The following is a 17,992-nucleotide window of genomic DNA, read 5'->3' on the forward strand; positions in this document are numbered from 1 at the left end:
ATATTCCCAGGTAACAGGAATACCTATGTGGGGGAGAAAGCGGCTTGTAAAACTTCCCTCAGGCACTCAGGTAGGGGAAGTGGTTACATGAGGTGCTGGGTCTCTACTTGTTTCCAGAGTTCTACAGAGGAAACAGGGTTGTAAAATAGAATAGAATGTACAAGACCTAAAAGAAGAATTTGGCAAATTTTTGCCATTTTTCAGATAATGTATAGGACAACTTCCTTCCAATATGAAAACCCCTATCTAAGTATTGCCAGGTAGTGCTGCTATTTGAAATGGTTAAAAGTAGAATATAAGTCCACTCCACATTTCAGCAATTTCATTATGACATCAACGGAGGAAAATTGTGTAGATATTTTTCCAAGTGCTACTTCTTTTAACTTTCAATTAATACATAACATACAACATGGATGGTTTTGTGTTTATTCAGTCACTTCTGATTTTATTGAAATGTTAGCTCTTTTAAAAGTCTTATATGAAAATTGTTTTGGAGGGAAATGTTTATTATATGACAAAATCTAATTATGGAAAAAAGAGGTGGTATCAAATAGGATTCCATTCTGTGATCTAAATATAAGCATACTTATGAGTTAAAAATAAATACTAATTTCAAGAATAGAGAGTTTCTTGCCAGTTCTACTGAGGTTCTGTCTTACACTCATGTTTTATGATAGTCTTTCCTGACCTGCTGCCAAATTTGGATAAAAATAGGTATCATTTAATTAGTGCATAGTTGTTGAATTAAACAATTTAAAATCATACCAGGAGGCACCTGGGCTTTATTACAGCACATTTTCTCTCTTTGGCATTTGAAACACATGCACTAATAGGGATGGAGTTTGAAACCATGCGTTTTCACAAATGAAGTTCTAGCATGACACCACGAAGCTCTGCCAAGTGAAAATGGCATGTGGCCTGCAGAACTCACCAATTCCACTTCTCCCCATGAGCTCTTTTCATCCAGATGAGCACACCTGAGTTTAACATACTGAGTTTCTAAATTTCTTTATTTCTGCTATAATATCTTGTTCCTATTATTTTTAAAAACTTCTTTTATGTGGGAGGAGAATTTCCAGACAATAGAGCACCCCAAAGGAAACTTCAAATGAAAACTGCCTCCATATGTTAAAAATGAAAAGTTAAATCAAAAGTTCTCATTTACTCCAGGAAAGAAAACAAAAACATATGCATCATAGGCATCATTGTTTGTTTTCATTTTCCAAGTGGTCATACTCCTTAGTTGCATCCTAAAATACTAGCAAAGTTCAACTCTGTTAAGCAATCATTCTAACTTATGTTTATATTCTATTTCTTCATATGTTCTAGGATTAAGTTTTGATAAAGAAAAATGGGAAATTATCTGGCTCTCCATCTAGAACTGCCCATAGTATGGTTTAGTATCTCAAGGAAGAAATCAGCATTTATTTTTCTCAAGTTTTAAAACTGGATTAGAGTTGGGTGTGGTGGAGTATGCCTGTAATCCCAGTGACTCTGGAGGCTGAGGCAAGAGGATTGCAAGTTCAAAGCTAGCCACAGTAACTCAGTGAGGCCCTAAACAAGTTAGTGAGGCCCTGTCTCTAAATAAAATATTTTTAAAAGGCTGGGGATTGGCTCAGTGTTTAAGCGCCCCTGGGTTCAATCCCAGGTATCCCTCCTCCAAAAACAAGGATTAGAGAATCCTAAAGAAATTCTGAGCAGGACCTTCCAGTGTTAAGTAAAGGGATCAGCTGATCTCCCATTGGTTAATGCAAAAATAGGGCACAGAACACAATATGGAACACACTCACATACTTAAGAATTTTTAAGTACCTAAATGGTTTAGTGACTAAAAGGTACTTAAAAAAGTTTCATCTATCGTAATATCTAAAAAGCATAATTCTATAGAATCTATATTTTAATTTTTAAATGCTCAATCACTAATTAAACTTTTGCATTTCACTTAATCTAAACATAATATTACATTAATGAGAGTTTAGTTTGTCACATGCAAATAAAAAGTAGGAGTATAAACTGAAAATGAAAGCACAGAAAGCAAAATTTAACAGAAGATTTCTTAACCAGAAATAAATAACACAATATAGAACAAACAACAACAAAAAGACATTGATATGGAACCGTTCAGACTTAATAAAGACAAAAAAAACCTGCTACTCTTCAAATGATCCTGATAAGAGAATAAAAGGCAGGCACCTGCCAGTGATTCCAGTTATTGGGCAACCACAGGTAGGCAGATTAACATTGAAAATGTTAATTTCTCTGTTACTTCTTTCAAACTGGCAACAATCTTATGAAACCCAATAGTGAGGTTCACATCTATAAGCTACATAAATAGTAAATAATATTCAAAAATGTGTTGTAGTATATGATTGTAGGATAGTGTTCATAATATATAAGTAAGGATACTTTAAATTAGCCTGTCCAAAAGAAATCTCTGCACTGATGGAAATCTTTCATATTTGTGCTGTCCAATATCGTAACCTCTAGCCCATGTGGCTATTGAGCACTTGAAGATAGCTAGAATGAATGAAGAAGAAAATTTTAATTTTATTTAAATTTAGTTAATTTAAATATAAATAGCCACATATGGCTAGTGTTTACCATAATGGGCAGGACAGCATTAGACCAATCCAACGTCAGTGTGTGCTGTAACAGGTCCAGTTTTAAACAGCAAGAACCTTTATTTTTGTAATTACCACAAAAGAGCAGTCAACCTTCTAGACTCAAACCCAACAGGTTACTCTTAGCAGAAGTTTAGGATCACAATGGAAGACTGGGCTTGATGGTGACAGACTTGGAGGTGTCCCTTCCCTATGCTCTATCTCAAGTTGTAAAACATACAGTTAAATAATAGAATAAAATTCATTCTCAACCACAGCACAGTTCATCTGTATTCTCTCTTCTCACACTCCTAATGCCTGACTTTGGTCTTTGAACCATGGACTAACTATCTGGAAAATGGCCATTTCTCATAGAGGAGGACAGAAAATTTCTCTGAGCAAGCCAATATTTTGCCATAGCCCATCAGATCTCTCCTCATAATAAGAATCTCATGTAATTTCTATACTTTCTCCCCCTGCTCTATCCTAGTTTCCAGGAACCAAGGAATTTGTGATTGACTGATCTCCTGAGCATCAGGCTCTCCTCACTCTGGCCTGCCTTTTTGCTTGCACTTGCCATGGCTTCACCCAGATTGCTCGCCTAACCTTACTTTCTCTAACTGTCCTAGTCCTTGCTGCCGGACCCACATCTTTGGTTTGCCATTACCCAACATGGCATGTAGACATGGACCCTTTTCTGTGGTGAGGCTATATGAGCAGAAGTTATGCCACCAAAAGAGTAGAATTTAGGTTGCTAGACTGTGTCACACACTGGAAAGAATTGGGTCCTGAGACGGATTTCAGTTTCAATCTCACTTATACTAGCTGTTTAAATATGGGTTATTTAGTAACTTTTAATATGTCTCCTAATGTAAAGTGCAACCAATTATCTCTCAAGATTATGCCAGTCAACAAAACAGCATTTTAAAAGTTGTATACAATAGTGACTTTATATAAGATGTTACATGAAATAAATTTGAAAGGGAAGAGAGAAGAGCTGGAGAGATCAGTTAGTAAATACTAAAATAGGGGCAATAAACCAGAGATGAGGTCATGAAGGCCTATGGGAAGATGGCAGCCATAGAAGAACAAGGTCAATACACAATTTGAAGGAAGTAGAGGCCTTAGTGATAGATTAGATAAAGGAGAGGAAGCAATCAAAGATAAATCCAAGGTAATGGGAAAGATGAAGTTATGAAGTATAAGATAGATCAAAATCAGGAAGCTGATGTTGAAGGGCAGGTTAGCAGCAAAACAGGATTTTAAAAAAAATTGAGACTTTAGATCCCATTAAGTGAAGGGTCATTTATTAATTTGTAGAAATCATAAAGTTAGTTCATGGCACAATTGAAGCTAAGGCTCTATTATCTTTATTTCCACATAAAAAATCATTTTTATTTTAGTCTGAAATGAAAATATAAGACATTCAAATAGTTTTTAAGGGCACTGATTTACAGGACAAGGATGGAATTATAGTTTTGGGAAACAATGGAACACAGGTAATAGTTGAAACTACTAGGTTACATGAGCTCACTGAATGATGAAGTATAAAGGGAAAAGGAAAAAGTGGTCAATAGTTTAACATGCTAAAGAGATGTCAGAGAACCAGAGTACATTCGGAGTTTTAGTCCCACATCTGACCTGTTCCATTCAGGAATGATAGCAATGAGGGTGATACCGGCACTAATCCAGCTCTTGCCTTTTAACAGACTTCCCTAAATGATTTAATATAATGTTTATGATTCTAAACATAAATAGTTATCAATAGATGCCATTTTAAATAGACAAAGATTTGAAAGCTCAGAAAGTTCTGATCAAGATCACACGTAAGTAGTATTCAGGATTTAAATGCAGATACTTAAGTTTCAAACAGCTATGACCTTTTAGTCTAAGCTGGGATAATTTGAGTGTAAAAGAATAATAGAAGTAAACTGGAAATCCTGGGCAAAACCAGGTCCCATGGTCACTGTGGTTATTAGACATTAAGTCTGCCTTGAATGACCCAAAATGATAAATTCAGTTCCATTGAAGTTAGACTTTCATCATAGGTCTTTTTCTCCTTCCTTCAGAATTTTACTTCCTACTGCTTTCTTGTCTTAAACTCTACCTTATGTCTTTAGATTCTTCCTTTCATAAATGTGCCCCTCAAATATGCTTTGCTGTGTATTCTCGAGTACGTCTCCACAACCAGCACCTTTGTCTCTGTACCTTTTTCATTCTCATACTTTCATTCAGTGAACACTTTTCTCCTTTAGTTTTCACATCATGCCATCAGTTCATCTTTAAAAAAATAAAGAACTGATCACCTGATTAAAACAAAACCATCAATGGTTCTCTTTTAGTTCTACAATAATATTCACAACTTGTTAGCCCCTTCTCCCAGTGTCTGCTATGCAGCAAGATAAGCAGCTCATTCATGATACCCGAGGTCAGCCACCTTCCCCTGTCTAAGAGGGCAGGGACCATGGGTAGAATAGCACTCAGTATGCAATAAGGACTCAAAGACTGTTGATTATGGAAATGTTCAACAATTCAAAGGCTTCCTACTTTGTAATTCTATTCACACAGCAATAACAACAGCATCCCAGGTAAATAATAGTTGCATATGTATTTTCGACATTTATTGTTTTAATAAGTTGCAGATTTATTTATGGACAACAAAGAATACTTTTTTAAAAGAGTAACAATGTCATAATATTTGTCATGCCCAAACTGAAACATTCTTATACTACATCTTAAAGCCATAAGAATATCTTATCATCTAAAGAGATATCTAAACTTGGTGGTGGGTGAAATATAGGAGTTACTATCAAATCAAGAAATTCCACAAAAATATACTGTTGGGCATTGTTTCTTATTTATTTATTTATTTACCTTTGTTTATTTGGAGATCATATTTTTACATAAACAAATAGATCTGGAGGTTTTGACTAAAGAAATGTTTTAAAAGTGTTTCTTCTTTTGTTTATGTTGTCACTGTTTAAATCATACTGAAATATACAGAGATGGCCCTTAGAAATGCTCTACCTTGTCCTCTTCCACTAGAGCCCAATATTTATGGTGAGAATGGTAAATGCGTTCTGCCTGCTTAAATAACAGTTTTATATTATTCTGTCCTGCAGAGTAATAAAGGCATATGTTAATTAGAAAACATTAGAAATCATGATAAAATTTGGCCTGTTGTAAGGCAATGGGGTAAAAAATTTAGACCCTTGTATTAGTTCTTAAAATAATTAAGAAAATTCACTTAGAAGTTTTTTGTTTTTTTTTCTTTTTAAAACCCAAAATATGGCATGACCCTAAATATAATAGTAATCAGACCAACCTATGTCAATATCAATATTCTTAAAACTTTGCAGGGCTGTGTAATGCCAAACATGAATTTTAGCAATAGAAGTTGTCATTATAACTATCAATGTTAAGAAATGATAAGGAGAGGGAAATATTACCTATCTGATTTGATAATTATACATCATACACATGTATGTATTAAGTTCATACTATGTCCCCAAATATGAAAATCATTGTTAATTTAAAAGAAAAGATATAATTATGTATCAATTACAAATAAAAAATATGTTCTAGGAAAGAAGAAGTTAGCATTACAGTCTCACCCCTTTCTACTGAGCTAAGAGGCCAATAGATGGCTTAGTCATTAAACCACAGACTGCAGGAGTCAGATTACCAGCTTGAATCCTGGCTCTGCAGCTAAGAAGTTATGAGACCTTGAACAAATTAGTCGACTCCTCTCAAACTGTAGTTTGCTGATCTTTCAAAAACATAAAATAATACTATATCTTACATGTCATTGTGAATTTTAAAAGTATCTATAAAAGCATAGATAGTGCAAACTACATAGCTCGCACTCAGTCAATACCAGCTGTTACTATACATAACAAAAAATTCTGGAGATTTGTCTAGCTTGATGTGAATTAGTTTCAAATGTATTTTATAATGTTGTACTTAAGCAACTATACAAAAACACAACCTAATGGACAATAAGGAGCTTCTTATCAATCCAAAATCAATGACAAAACAATCACTAACCATTGAGCCAGTAGTGCTCTGAAATGTCAGTTCTGATGTAATGGTGGTCATGAGTGGGCCCCAGGGACCGTGTGAATGCAGTATCTTTGCCAAGGAAATCAGATGCTGTTCCAGAATAGAGGTACTCATCTGGGAGAAAGAAAAGCACACATAGGACTTTTCAGATACTGACCTTAGATACTATTGAAAACATACAAATTTCATAGCATGACACCAAAGACAATGCTTGCTTCACATCAGAATATATTGTTTCACAAATTTCACTTTCAGATTTTGAAAAATAAGCTTAGTTGAAGACACAAGTCAATTAGCTTTCGTCATTTAATGCTAGATACTCTAAAAAGACTAAATTCTTCCACATTAATAATTGCACATGCATTGGCTTCTCTTTGAACCAACTCTTTATTCCTTCTCCCCACAAATATTTCAGTAAAACATTATAGTTAGGAATTCTTCTTTGTAACAACACACAGAAAATATTAAAAAATTAAATGCCATAATGAGGAATGGATTGTGTAATTAGTATTTACTTAACCGAACAACCTCAAGGACCACAACTTTTCTTTGCCTAACCTCTGCTGAAAGGGAGCTTTCAGCACTGAAGTCATTCTTTGTAATTATAACATGCTGCATTCCTTGTAGCTAATCATGTCTCTAATAGTTCTGATAAACAGGAGTTCTTGAAAAGAGAAAGATGTTGCACTACAGCATACCAAATTTCTTTGTCCTATTATTTACATAAAGTGAATGTCCATGTTTTATCAGGCACAGAAGAGAGAAAGGGTAAGGAAAAGAGAGAGGGGAAAGGGGGTGGGGGAGGACAGAGAGGAGGAGAAAGGAAAGAATGTCAGGAAGGAGGAGGAAGAAAGGAAGTAAGTCCAGAGGAGGGTACAGAGAGGTGAGGGGGCTGAGAAAAAGAACGAAAGGGAGCAAGGAAAGAGAATCAGGGATTGAAAAGGAGAGATGAGGATGGGGGAGTGGAGAGGGGGTGCTGGGTCAGTGACAGGGCCCCCCCTACTGCTAGTGGCAGGGCTGGGAAGGGGCAGAGTGGGTGGCAGGACAAAGTGTTGCCCCTTTGAGAGCCAAGCCTTTGCCATTTCAAGAGCCTTTTACAGTCCACTACTGTGGGTTATATGTTAAAAAAAAAAAAAAAAGTAAAACTGGTCTACAGAGCATTTAAATTTTTAAATGCCTATGTATGAAAATAAAAACATTAGTTTATCATTGAAATTCAACTTTCCTCAGAAATGTAATCTAAATTTATCTAAATAAGCCCTTGGGAAAATTATGCTTAAATAATGACAGTAGGCAGCTTCTAAAGGAAACCAAATAATACACAAGTGAGAGAAATTCAGCTTTGTAAATGTGTTAAAGACACAGTAGTACTTCATCCTCTTAAGGTACTTCCTAAAGTATATCAGGTTAAATGGAAATATTTTCTTGCAGAGCAAATTTTTTTTTAAAATCAGAAAAACATAACCTAGTGAAACCAATGATCTTGCTTTGAAGTGAAACTGTGCATGTTTCTGTGTGTTTTGAAAATTATGTGGCTAACATTTACTCGTCCTCAGAAAGTGAAATAGATAATTTGGGATTCTCATCTGTCAAGTGGGATTAATACCCTTTATAAAATACAATGGACCGTGGGCACTGGTGAGTCCTTTTATGATTCTGTGTATGACTTTAGATGCAATGAAGACAGTTTTAAAACTAGATATGCAGAACCAAATTTTAATTTGAAACCTACCATGTTTTCTGATAAAATAGTCAATTATATATTTCAAAGTAATGGTTTGCTTCCCTTCCTCTTATCAAACTTTTCACAATGTCTTTGTTGAGATCCCAAATCATCTATTTCACTTTCTGAGGAAGAGTAAATGTTAGCCACATAATTTTCAAAACACACAGAAACATGGCGCACTTTCACTTCAAAGCAAGATCATTGGTTTCACTAATGAAAATTAAAATATCACGGTGCTTTAGTGTGACGGTTTATTCAAACATTTGATAGACAAGTTACATAAAAAGAGACCAAAGTCATGAACCAAACCAAGACAAAAGGTATTCTGGTAATGGTTGAAATTCTAGGATCCTGCTGACATTCTATAGAGCATACTTCAGACCACACAGTACTGCCTGCTTCCTTTGAATAAGATAACCATCTCATATTTAAGATGTATACAAAGTGAGAGAAGACTAAATGTGCAGCAAAAAAAGAAAAAAAAATTCCCATTTCCATTAATAGAACATTTTGGGAAAAATATGTTGTAACATTATATATCTGTATTTGATAGCTTGATTCATTTGGTTTATTGATTTACACACATGCAGAATTCTTAAATTTAACATCCCTACTGAGCCAAATGGGGACATTACTCAGTATAAAAAAATAGGCATATAAATATAATATTATAGAACAAGCATGTCATTTGCATTAAAAAATTCAACCAGAAATTCATTTTAAAAGCAGCTGTGTAGACATTAGGATTGCTGAAACCTCACTTTATTGGAATGTTCAGTACAAAAAGATTTGGTACTAAAATACTGGAACCAAATAGCTGGTGGAAGACTAATCCAAAATTATCTTCAACTCAATAAGAAAATGTGGCTTTTCTACACATGTATGTCTACGCATATCTTTTCAGAAAATCATTTTAGAGCAAGATATATGTGTCATCAATCTTACCTGTCATTACTGATGCAAAAGGCTGCTGAGGATCAAAAGGACATTTCAGTCTGCCAGACTCCAAATTATGTGGGTCCAGTTTGAATATGACTTCCTGTTATGAGAAATATTAATGCAAGTGAGATTTTTAATGATATTACAACCAGTAAGTACATAGAAGATAAGAATTAAATTCTAACTCATTAATTCAATAAAAACTAATAGAGCATATATAGCATGTACTTCATGCTGATCCTTAACTCTTTAGCCAATATTACATTTGGCAAGACTCAGTTCTCATGTTTGGTCTCCTTTTTCCCAAGGTGGTAATGAACTACTATCAATATCAAAATCACTAAGCAAACATATTTTTTAAGCTTACTAATTAATTTATTATTATTAATTTAAACCAATCTCCTCTTTTAAGAAATAAATTTATTATAATATTTATGCTAAAAGAAATAAATTTATTATAATATTTATGCTTTTATGTTAATGATTATGATTTATGTTACTAAGCATCTGCAACTATGCCAAATTACTTAAGCCATGCATGTGTGAGTGTGTGTGTGTGTGTGTGTGTGTGTGTGTATGTGTGTGTGTGTGTTAAGTGACATAAAAATGTTCTGAGGCAGGCAGTTAATTTTCAGAGCTATTGATGCATGTGGGCAAAAAAAAAAATCCTGTTGTAGTATTTTCACTATTATGAAAACACTATACACATTAAAGCCACATAGTTATTTTGGCTGAAACATCTATTTTTGTAATAGTGGCCACAGACAGAATGACATTGGCAGACTTTTAATATTCAGGAAAAAAATAACATCGTAAGTTGATCTTTCCAAGAAAAATATGAATGTATAATGAATGTAGCCCCATGAGCCTGAGTGTTTCATAACAATGACAACACTACATCCAGCAAAAAGGCAGATGACTCACTCTCTGCATTTGTTGGAGAAGTCCAGCATTTCAGACATTCTCTCTAGACAGATTATCTGCAAAGTTATACCATAGCTCACATGGAATAAGCGAGAACTGTTCAATACTACAAGCACTGAAGCAAAAGGGATAGAGGACATTGTATTACTTATTGTATTATGTTGTCAGTTGAGATTTTTTTCCCCTTTTGAATGAGACCAATAGTAACTAAAAAATAGTGATAGCAATTTAAGTAACCTGATTAACAATCAATATTATGTAGTTTTAAATAAACCTACTTTAATGCTAGCAATAGTGGCACCTAACAGTTTACAGGTATTAACCAAGATCTAGGAAGTTTATGCAGATTGTCTCACTGAATCCTCACCATAAGTCTAACAGTGTAGCTACTTCAACAATTCCAGCTCTGCCAATTACTATAATATTGAAGATAGAAGGAGCACATTCTTTGTTCAGTGTCACATAGTAGTAGTAAAAGGCAAATCAGGAGCTTGAACTTATGGTTGTCTCCAAAGTTAACAATATAGTCTCAGAATTTTAAACTCATTTATATAAGAATGTGTTCATGTTAATTTATTGACTCACTGTGACCATGTAACATAAGTCCAAGTGTGTTTAGTTTGATCAGGTTAGTTAATGAAAAGTAATAGAGGAGCCTAGGTAAAAAAAAAAAAAAAATATATATATATATATATATATATATATATATATATAATGACAGTAGGCAGCTTCTAAAGGAAACCAAATAATGGATATATATATATTATATATATATATATATATATATATATATATATATATATATATATCTCCAATGAAAATGTATTTAGGGCATACTTCCAAGCATAGCTGGGGACAGAGATGAGTGGGGGATGGGGCTGTGATAGTGGCTCTTAAGTAAGTTTACTTATCATTAAAGGCACATTACTTTCCACAGGTTAACAAGGCCTGTTGACTCTAAAAGTCTATAATGAGATACTGTAAAGGAAAAAGTAAACTAAATCCTGTTCTACAGATTATAATAAAAAACTAGAAAATATCTGGAGACAGCAGGAAAGCAGGTTTCCTTGAGCCAGTCAAGGGCACCTACAGAAAAATAAAGTAAAAGAATGGATGATTCAATGCACTTCCTGAGATAAACTCATGGCATTACATGGCACTCTAAGTTTTGAGATTTCAATTTTATGAGATTTGTCTCCTGAAATTCCTTAAACCTAATTATTTATGCAAAAATCACCTGTCTGAGCTTCTCATACAGACATATTGTTAAAGAAGAAAAAAGATGATAAGAATGATAGTAAGAAAATATTCAATCATCGAAACTAGGAAAGTTACTGCCAATATCATCCCCACTTAAAGGTGAAATGTGCAGCAACAGAGTGTTGAACTCAGAGAAAAGAACATGCTTCTAATCCAATTGTTAAACAGCTATCACAATTTCCAGTATTGCAGGGTATTAATATTACTTCATATAAAGTATATATATATATATATATATATATATATATATATATATATATATACACACACACACACACACACATGCATATGTATTTTAAACTTATGCCTTTTTACCTTTCTGTCTTCCTGTTTCCTATTTTAATGAATATTAAGTGATTAGAATGGAGCAAGTGCTATTCCAAATTATTGTTATTCCAATCATTTTCTCATTTTGTACTTTAAACTCTGTGAAGCAGTTACTATCATAATCATTATCATTTTATTGAATAAATAATAAATTAGGAAATGTATGCAGTATGCATCAGGTCATGGAGTTGGTAAATGACTGAAGCCATATGTCAAGCTCTGATGGTCCGTACCCAAGCTACTATTAGAAGTTGTTGACAGCAGTCTTGATTTCTCTGTTGAATCTGGATCCAATTGCCCTCTTGGCATGACCTACTGAACAGGTTTCAAATGCAAAATGTGCAATTACTAACTCACTATTCTATCCACAAACTTGGTAATACTCTGACCTCAATAAATAGGACCACGCTCCAACTGGCTGCTAATTCTCTAGGATTCACCATAGTTATTTCCTCTTTTCACTGCCCCTGCCACATTAAGTAGCAGTCTCCAGAGAGTTCCTTCCTCTAGCCCTACAGAGTATCACTGTTTCTTCTCTCCAGCAATCTTATCTTAAATGAAAAGGGATTCTAAACTCTTACAATAATTTCTTGAAATTAATGGTTCATTTAAAAAAGTTAACAATCTTGAAGGAAGACTGCCCATACAATTACCTGTACTTCTGACCTGCTGAAAACTCTCAAGGCTTAATACTCCTGTTCACTCATAATTTTCTTATTCATAGAACTTGTAAATTTGACTGCCCCAGGGCTTCTTGACAGTCCCAAGCTAAGTAATTAGCTCCATCCAAATTCCCTTTCAGCACGTGTGACTTTTAAGGAGCTATGAAACACTATTTGCTTCCCTCAGCAGGTTGTGAGTTTGGCCTTTAGCCTCAGGTCTCAAAGCACACCCAAGCTGTGGGGCTATCTCATATAATTACACCCTATGCTATGAGCTACTGTTATATATCACCCTTCATCAAAGCTAGGCGGGAGAACATTACACCAGCAACAAAGAATGATGGATTCAGTTGCCAAGTCTCCTAGTGGTTCAGAGATTTAACCATCATGGTTGCTTTATTTTCAAACAGTAGAGTCTGGGCTGCTTAGACAAGCTGGTTAGAGAGGAAAATCTATCCTGCCACACTCGTGGGTTTGATCTCTGCATGAATCAGTTAAATCAATGTAAGGAAACCTGTTTCAGAACCCTGGACTTTACTTTCAAACACACAGCCAATCATCCTGCAAATATATGTGGTTATTCATAAGAAGCATATACATAAACATGAGGATAACAGTCCATACAAAGAAACAATTTAGAGTTCATATTTTAAAGCTCAGCAGAGCATGCTGGCTCTAGATGCAGACTGTCTTGGTTCTACTCATTACTAGATCATTTATTGGGTGGGTGACCTTAAAAATAAAATTTCTTTCCCAATAGGACAACTTTTGCTAACCCATATGTTAGAATTTATAAAGGTACTAACTTCATTAAGAGTTTGTGAAATTCCCCCAAAAAAATAATCCATATAATGTGCATGATATAGTCTATAACTCACAGCACTTTAAAATAGTCATTAGTTAAATTTCTGAAATTCACATGTTTCTTATTTGCAAAAGTGTTCATTGCTATCTGGAATAAATTCATCTTAATTAACACATACTTTATTTCTTCTATGCTAATTAGGTGCTACATAATCAATAAGTTCAGTTTGATAATTACTATCTATACAGATTTAAGAAATTCATTAAAGTTCTCTTTACTTAGTGACCACTATCATAAGGATTCATAACAGGTCAACTTTACTGGATGGGAAAAATGAAATTATATAGAAATAATTCCACTGCAAGATCATATGGAAAATGGATTCTTACCAACAGCAACAAACTATATATATCTACTTATAAAGGAAACTCAAGGGAAAATGAAAGTATCCAGAAAGCCCACATAAAACAAAAAGACTTTTAGCATTTTACATTATTAATTTTATTTTTTATTAAAAATAACTTTTAATAGAAAAATGTATTATGTAGCTAAAATGTATAATCAAAATGATAGTCCATAAAATGGTTAGGAAGATGAGTCCTTATACAGTTAATAAAGTGTATTTTTAATCTTTATATTCAAATATATCCCATTTATATTAAAGTTATTAATTAACAAAATATTGCAATAAATTATGCTTTGCATACTATGCATTATATTACCTCCTTGTAGGCTCCAAGATCAATATATCCACACACTGGATGAAATGCTCCAGTTCCACACACATAAATGTGAGTCTTGTTATAGGGTTGAAGAACTCGGATGAAATTTGCACATTCTGTCTATTGGATGTAAAAATTAAAGCATTAGCACAGGGCTCAAGTTTTTGAAAGATTATCCTTCGTATCACCTGTTTTTGCAAGTAGATAAATCATTAAATATTAAAAAATAAAAATATTTATTACAAGGTTTAAATGTCTAACTGAACAAAAAAGATAGGGCAAATGTGGAAATTATGGCTTAACAGAGTGACTCCTTACAATTATAAAACTTTTGAACTAATCAGAATGTTAGAATGAAAATCTTTATAGTGATATTCAGTGAGACCTGGAGAATGGATATACACAGAATGTGAATGTGACACCCATACTTTCTTTCAAGTACACAAAGAAGAGCATCCATTATGCTCTAGTGTTAACACTCTATCCTACATGGCTCTAATTGCAACACCATCTGTCGCAGCTATACTGAACACAACACTAGACACAGATATGTATTTCATTCATATAGATCAAAATGCCCTATACTTGTTTCCATTTATTTTCAAATGCTACAAAGTCTTTAAAAATTAGATTGTTTCCTATTGATTTCAATGGTCTCTTCTGCTTTTCCCATGGACATGCTTTAAGACTTGTATATCTCTTCTTGTTTTGAATATGCTTATATATATATAAAATATTTATTTATATCCTCATCATTTTTAGAACTTAAAGTGCGTTGGTGTGAGTCTATTGTAATTCTGTATATTTGGAGTCCTGTAAACCTCCTGGATTTGACTTTCAATTTCATTCTTTAAGTTTGGGAAATTTTTTGATATTATTTCATTGAAAAGATTGTATATTCATTTTGGTTTGTATCTCCAAGCCATTAGAATTTCTATCCCCCATTTACTAATTAATACTAGTTTTCTATATTTTTCTGGAGTAGTCACTCTTTTTTATGTATTAATTTTCAATATACCTAAACATAGGTGATTTCTTTTCTTTACATAAGTTTTGGAAATGTTTTCTTAATCACGACTGCATGATTTCTAGTACCAAAGACCCCTGAGGAAAATATTAGGCGATAGCACATTTCTATTCTTAATAATAATTCTACATACAAGGCAGTTGAGTATTTAAGGAAGCTAGAAACCTATGAAACCACTGATTTTTTCTTGAAAAAGTTCAATCTTTCCTGATTAGCTATGGATTCCTCACCAGTGAGGCACTGATATAATGCTCACTCTTGTAAGGACTATTGGGAAGACTACATTAGATAAAAGAAAAAAAAAAAAAACAGACAATGATATAACTGTTAGAATGGTTCTTAAAATTAAATAAGATTTTAAAAAGGCAGAGACAATGACTTAACCAATAGGATTGTTGTGATTGCTAACCGGGATTAAATGAAAAAAATAATATTTAATAATTATGCATTCCTTACTCTGATTTCAACCTAATACAAAACCTAATTCAAAATATAATATCCCATGGCTGCTCTGATTTTAGAGTGAATAACTATGTCTGCAAATCTGTGCAACAGAGTTCCTAGTTTCTTCCTTCCTTCACCCAACTAGTCTGCAAATTTATGTCTCAAAAGTTTGTAGATCTTAACAAAATCCACAGGCTCTATCACAAAGAATATTCCATTAAACTCATTGCGTAGTTTTGCTCTCTGCCTCCTTATAAAAAACAAACAGTAGTTGCTTGAAACTAAGAAATACAATTACCAGTATTGATCCGTCTGGTAGCCACAAAGATAAAGGATATTTCTTAAATCAGGTAGATAGATGGAGCACTTTTTAACTGGAGCAGCACCCTGCACACAGTTGCTCTGTTGCACACTGCACTGAAAAAGGCCATCATATTTTGCTCAGGCATGCTCACTGACAGGACTTTTATTTCTTTGTCTTTCCTCCCTTAATAGATGCATACAAGGGTAAAATCTACCCAAAGAATAGTAAATACACAAAAAGAGAAAGAGTAAAAATGTATGGCTGAAGGGAGATGTGATGGATGCCCTGAGAGCTATTTCATCATTTTTACAAAAGTTTAGTTTTACACAAACAGTCATTAGATAATAATTTTGGAAACTTATGAAAGAAATACTTGTATAAAGAAATAAAACAACTCCCTTTCCAGATTATAAATAATGAAATCAGAAAAGTTAGGGACTATGAGAAACCTTACTGTTAAAAAGGGAAATAAGGCTCAGCATGAAGTTGTATACACATAGGAAATATTTTAGTGACTATAAAACAAAAAGAACAAATCACACCTAAAACATTTCTCAACCTTTAATGTTTCTAGGACTATTTATTAAAATGCAACCAGCCCTGGAAAGTAACTTAGCTTGCCAGTTCCCGCACAAGGTGAGAGATCACCTAGGATTAGTGTTTGGAATCCCTTCCCTCTCTCTGATTGGACTGAAGTGGAATAGAATATAGTGTGGGTGAGTCTTGAATTATATGACACATTTTATAAAAAAAGAAAGCCTGTTCAAAGGTTTTTTTTTTTTTTTTTTTTCCAGGGAAGTTGACAGAAGGCAGTTCCCTAACTGGTCAGGAGGCAGTGGAAGGCATTGGTTGCCTGAGGAAAAGAAACCTATGATTAGGGATCATGAAAGATAAAGTGTCTGATTTCTAACAGCCTGGAGCAGGACATTTTAGCCAAACAACCTTGCCAAATGCAATTACTTTACAGTGACTTCCCTTTTAATTCATGACTTCATTTTTTTTTAGACTCAAAGAGTACATACTCTTTTTTCTAGCATGCATAACTTTCGAAGTTTTACTTAAATAGACTAATCAATAATTAACTTTTTAAATTCATTTAGCAACTTGCATGGCTATTAATGGTAAGGTAATTCTCTGAGGCATGAAGAAAGATAACTTTTGAGAATCAGCTTTTATAACTTTCCCTGAAAGCTGGCTAATTTGTTAGCTATTGCCCACAATAGCTGCATGTAACCAAACAATCTAGAAAGTAATATATTCAGCTTTGGAAAAGTATTAAACTTGTATCTTTCCTATTCTTCCTACCTATTCTCTCCTTTCTACTCATACCACCCCATTTGTTGAAGAGGAGAGAGAGAGAGAGAGAAAGGATCAAAACCATGCATTAATATTTAAATTCTCTGAAGTAACATTACATGTTTTAATGTTGTATATTTAATATGTTGTATGCATTTTTATATGTAAAATTAATAAAATTAATATAAAACTAAATTAATATTTGCAGAAACAAGTGGTCAATGCATGAACATTTAGAATTTTAGTTTCTCCTCAGTTATCAAAAAAGATATTAGCAAACAGAAGTACCTGTAATTCTCGAGACTTACAGGGAGTCTAGTTAAATCCAATATAGGTTTATATGGTTAAAAATAAAAAGAATCTCTCTTTATATGTGTGTATGTATGCACTCATATATATAATATAGATGTAAAATATATATGTTTTAAATATATATAATATAATATAAATTTGGCTGGGGATGTGGCTCAAGTGGTAGCGTGCTCGCCTGGCATGCGTGTGGCCCGGGTTCAATCCTCAGCACCATGTACAAATAAAGATGTTGTGTCCACCGAAAACTTAAAAAATAAATATTAAAAATTCTCTCTCTCTCTCTCTCTCTCTCTCTCTCTCTCTTTAAAAAAATATATAATATAAATGTAATATATATATATATATATATATATATATATATATATTTCATATATATTTCATGGTGTTAGGGCATAATGCATACTAGGCAATCACTTTACTATTGAGTTACATGACCAAAATCTCTTAAAGTATGTTTTTATTTTTAACATTTTTGTAGAATATTGTGATCATTGAACCTTGTTGGATCATTAATTGGGTGCTATTCTCAGACATGATCCTGTATGCAGAGATAGCTGGTTAGTTCTCAGAATGTTTAAACAT

The 17,992-nt window shown here is 33.5% G+C and overlaps 1 protein-coding gene across 1 annotated transcript in view; it reads right to left on the minus strand.

Moving 5' to 3' along the window:
• Sema3d (semaphorin 3D) overlaps positions 1-17,992 on the minus strand; it is a 118,002-nt gene that overhangs the window by 55,924 nt on the left and 44,086 nt on the right. Inside the window, exons 4-6 of the mRNA XM_026384979.2 lie at positions 14,028-14,147; positions 9,334-9,427; positions 6,648-6,776 (exon numbers count right to left, since the gene is read on the minus strand). Coding sequence (XP_026240764.1) covers positions 6,648-6,776; positions 9,334-9,427; positions 14,028-14,147 — 343 coding nt within the window. The remainder of the gene's footprint in view (positions 1-6,647; positions 6,777-9,333; positions 9,428-14,027; positions 14,148-17,992) is intronic.

This window comes from Urocitellus parryii, chromosome 3 (genome assembly GCF_045843805.1).
Source record: "Urocitellus parryii isolate mUroPar1 chromosome 3, mUroPar1.hap1, whole genome shotgun sequence".
NCBI classification, from domain to species: Eukaryota; Metazoa; Chordata; class Mammalia; order Rodentia; family Sciuridae; genus Urocitellus; species Urocitellus parryii.